Consider the following 4,645-nt stretch of genomic DNA (forward strand, 5'->3'; position numbering starts at 1 on the left):
GCCCCAGGTACGGGCCGGGGAGGGCCGGACCTTCCCAAGACCTCTCCTGCACGGGCAGCTCTTCCTTCTCTCTCCAGGGATCAAATCCAGGCCCCGTCATTCCTCTTGGAAGACCGGCTGCAGCGTTGTTTCTCTCCCTGACACCCTTCTCCCCCAGAGGCGTGGGCCGGGTTTGTTTACCGAGGAGCTGCGAAAAACTTCCCTCTCTGCCGCCGTACGAGGAGGAGCAGCTCGAGGTCGTAGCCTGGCGCGGAGGAAACTACCTCCAGGCCTGAATTCGCCGCTCTTGGGCTCGCTCTGCCTTGTTTGTGCCCGAGAAGTGAGACTGGGGCCGCTCTGCAGCCCAGCACCGCCACCTCCCGCGGCGTCCCCAGGCAAACGTGCCCTCCCCGCCTTGCTCCTTCGTGCACGGTGTTGTCTGATCCTTGGGATTCAGGACACTGCTCCAAGGCAGTTCCCCAACAGAGCGAGACAGGTTGCCGATGCGGGATTTCAGATCTCTGGTTCTCCTAAAGCAGATTCTTGTATCAGCTCAACCTTGAACTTCCTACTCCTGGATTTTCAGCGCACTGAATTTTTTTCAGAGTAGGGTGGTCTGGTCACACAGGCCGTGGGCTTCTCTTGATTTGCTTTGTGTTTTTCCCCAGGTTTGTCGGTGAAGGCAGCAATGGAAATGGGGACAAACAGCACTGAGAAGTTTTATAGGATCCCCAGAGGAAAGGGACCACACTCGGTTGGATGTACAGACCTGATGACAGAAAATGCAGTTGAGGTAAAGCTCTTGGTTCTTCCTCCATTGGATTTAAGCCATGATGTTAGTGAAACAACTTGCTGTAGTTTCACAGATGAATCGAACAGAAGGTCTTGGCTGTGTGCAAGGGTGCTGCATGGCTGACACAGCTCAGCTTTATATCCTCTCTGTCCCAGTGTAGGATGTGTGCTGGGCATTTATCAGATGAATGTAACCTCCAAGCCTTCGCCATGGCTGCTTCCACCCTCCTCCTAATATCCTTGCCTTTCTGGCTCCCCTAACACAAGATGCTGCAGGGAAGCTGTGTCCCACTGGGACCCACGGTGCTCTTCCCATCCACCCCACCGCTCCCTTCTGCACTGGGCTCCTGGGGAGGCTCCGCACACGGTCTCCGTGACTGTAGCTGTTCTTATCACAAAGATCCCAGGCGGGATTTGGCAGGGTTGGGTGATGAGGATATGCAGTGTTTCAGATGCAGGGTAAAGCATGAGATGTCTTCTTGAAATTTTATCTATCTGCAAAGGAACAGGATGTCAGTTCTGCAAGGGGTTAGTACAGAGAGAAGCAATGATAAGAAGATGAGAACAGTAAATAGACAGCTAATGAGCTCGCTTACAGGTTTCCATTTCAAATCCTCTGGCTTTTTAATTTTCCTATGAGAATACACCTGCATTTACACTGTGGTTTTACTCCTCAGACTAGCCAGGCATAGTGGAACTCATGATCAGTTTGCAATGGTTATTCATATGTTTTCCTTTACTGAGCTTACTGTGTATTAGCACAAAGAAGAGGTTAGTTTCTTTGCAATCAGCCCATGTGGTTTTTTTAGATAAGCAATCTGTATATTTACAGTTCTCTTAAGCATAGATAATGAACCTCTTTCCCTTTCTGGTAAGAAGTTAGTCACCTGGGGAGGTTCACTGGGACTATGCAGGGATCAAATTAATATCATTACCAATATGCATGAAGATTTGATGATTTCTTCCTTGGTAGCCTTTGTGTCAAAGATTGATTGAAGTTTGATGAGTAAATAGAAGTAAGTTTAATTAAACAAGCTTTTGGTACACATTGTGTGTGAAACTTATAAATTAGTGTTCAAGAAACCAGACTTAATTCCAAAGCTCATATTCTTTTTGGCCCTAGACTTAACTTGTTAAAACAAAAGTACAGGTGGAACAAGACAGTGAATTTGAATAGTGGGTCATAAATTCTGTTGCAGACCAGGAAGTAAGAATGCAAACTACATACCATTCATCTGCTGCGAGGGCTGCTTTAAGGTGTACCTTTGGTATATTGCTGCTGTCTGTGTAGGAAAAACTCCAGCAAGGGGGTATGGAGGGTCCATGTGAACGTGGAAAGCTTGGGTAGTTTCCTAAAGACCTGGAGTGCAGACAGTAAAAGAAAATTCAAACTGGTGGCAAGAAACAGAAGCAGATAAAACACAGGTTAACAAAATTGTGTTTCGAAAGATGGACCACTACAGGCTTGGAAACATCTTGATGAGGAGGAAGAACAATATATTGCACTCCTTCGCTGTGCAGCTGCCCGAGAGCTTTTCTGACAGCCTTTTGCTCACTTCAGCCAGGAACACAATAGCCACAATGAGACCATGCACCTGACTCTGCCCACATCTCCTCTGCGGGACCACACTTCCAGAAACTAGTCTTGGGGTAAAATTTGTCTTGTTAACCTAGTGGGAAAATATACATCCAGGAGAGTCCTTTTTTTTCCCCCCAGTTTAGCAGACTGAATTGGCTCAGTAACAGCTCTGTGAGACTCACTGGTGCAAGGAAAGCAATGACAGCTCCCAGCTGGAAGGGTGAAGGGGACATGGTCACCCCTGTTAAACTGATCAGACTGCATCATCATACCATTCTCAGAAAGGAGGCATAGTGAGGAGAACATAAGAAAAGATACAGCAAGGTGCAGAAATTGAGCAAATAGGTCGTGAGTGTTTAGAATTATCAACAGTTAAATGGAGCATTTTGAATTAGCTATAGGCTGACCTAGAGAAGGTGACATGTATCTCTTGATGCCAACAGTCATGCTACTTTAAATTCATTGCAGGGACAAAAAGATAGTGACAAAGGATTTGGCATCAAAGCCTGGATAGGATAATAATTTTTTCATGAAATTCTCTTAATTCTCTTGAGCTGTCATGCTTGCATCTGAAGTCATTGACATAAATGTTTTTATCTTCCTTTTAATCTGTCATATATAAATAATTATCAATCTTCCTTTTTTTTTTTTTTTTTTTTTTTTTTTCCTCCTAATCCCAGGGAAGCTTCTTGCGCCTTTATTATCCATCATGTGACACCACAAATAATGAAGAGGCACCATGGATTCCAGATAAAGAGTACTATCAGGGACTCTCTGACTTCCTAAATATGTACCGAGTCGTAGGAGAAAGGCTTTTCCAGTACTATGTTGGTAAGACTGGTTTTGGTTTTATTCCTCGACTAGTACAAGGGCGTGAGCATTGTGTGCAGGTCATTGCCTCGCTGCTCCGTGCACACTGTGTTTTTCCAAAAGAAGTATGTTTGTTTGGGATGGGTTTGTGTAGGGATGCTCAATGCTGAATGTGACCCAGTTCTCAGGCAGACCTGCTGTCCCTGCCTGCTATGAATAGGAGTGTCAGGGCAGTTTGCTCTAGGAAGTCATTGGGTAAGCTGCGCTTGTGTGTGTGGATTTAAATTCCACAGGGAAATGTGCAAATATACAAAGGTCAGATAGATATTAAGGTCTGAATACAAGACTTGGATGCCTGACTGTTCTTGAAAATCTGTTCCCGTAGGGTTTAAGAGGCATGTAGGCCTTGTACTAGGCTGTGGGTGGGAGGAGAAGGAATGTATCTTCTGCCAAGTAGACAGTATTTTCAGAATGATCCATATTTGTCTTCTGTATTTTAAGGATGAGGTTTGGTACCTTATCGTCAGATGACAACTCTGAAATCAGTGGTCACCAGATTTTTGGGATCTCTCCCACAGGAGCAAATGCTTTATCTCATTTCAATAATAATGACATATGCTTCAATTTTTGTCTAGGTTCAGTGACCTGTCCTGCAAAGTCAAATGCTGCTTTTAAGACAGGAGAAAAATACCCACTCCTCGTTTTTTCACATGGACTTGGAGCTTTTCGGTAATTCTTCAGTTTGTTGCCAAACTATTTTTGGTGTCTGCGGAGGCAGCAGTCTCCAAGGGTGATTCTGAGCAGATTTTCAGTAGGGGAGTGAGATCCCCATTGAGCTGAAATAGATTTGAAGAACAGGCTGCTGTGTATCAGTTTGTCTTCACTGAAATAAAGAGCAGTAAATAAAAGCAGGGTTGGTGTGTTTGTTTGTGTTTTCCCATTGTATTTTAGGGGTGAAGGTATTTACCAATCCCTAAGCATGTTGTGATGATTAGTCAGCTGATTTTTGGACAGCTCTTTGAAGATGCAAAGTGTCATAGATGCTACTTTTAAAAAAATCATTAGCATTCTTCCTTCTGAATAGATAGTAAACCAGTAACTGGGGTTTCTGAACAGGCTTTGGTGCCTGGCATACAGAAGCCTGCTCTACTGGCTAGCAAATTCAAAAATAAGAAATACTGAGTGGGGGCTAGCACATAGGTAGTGTGGTCAGCGTTTAAAGAGCAGTGTAATTGAAATAATTATGTATTGCACATGTCTCACCAGAGTGTGGTTTTCATTGCAGGACAATCTATTCTGCTATTTGCATAGAGATGGCTTCTCAGGGCTTTGTAGTGGCTGCTGTGGAGCACAGGTGTGTATACTGCATGGTTTTGAGTTCTGATGGAAAGAAACTTTCTTACATTGAGTAGAATGTTATTTATTCTGAAGAAGAATTTTTTTTAAAAAGAAAAATTAACATATCTTCTTCAGCCCTCCCACCCC

The 4,645-nt window shown here is 44.3% G+C and overlaps 1 protein-coding gene across 1 annotated transcript in view; it reads left to right on the plus strand.

Annotated features, from left to right (window-relative positions):
- Positions 1–4,645, plus strand: part of PLA2G7 (phospholipase A2 group VII) — a 17,112-nt gene that overhangs the window by 6,866 nt on the left and 5,601 nt on the right. Inside the window, exons 2-5 of the mRNA XM_026845302.1 lie at positions 648–772; positions 3,031–3,181; positions 3,796–3,889; positions 4,446–4,514. Of these exons, the coding sequence (XP_026701103.1) occupies positions 648–772; positions 3,031–3,181; positions 3,796–3,889; positions 4,446–4,514 (439 nt within the window). The remainder of the gene's footprint in view (positions 1–647; positions 773–3,030; positions 3,182–3,795; positions 3,890–4,445; positions 4,515–4,645) is intronic.

The sequence above is a fragment of the Athene cunicularia genome (genome assembly GCF_003259725.1).
Source record: "Athene cunicularia isolate RWA chromosome 3 unlocalized genomic scaffold, athCun1 chr3_part1, whole genome shotgun sequence".
Classification (NCBI taxonomy): domain Eukaryota; kingdom Metazoa; phylum Chordata; class Aves; order Strigiformes; family Strigidae; genus Athene; species Athene cunicularia.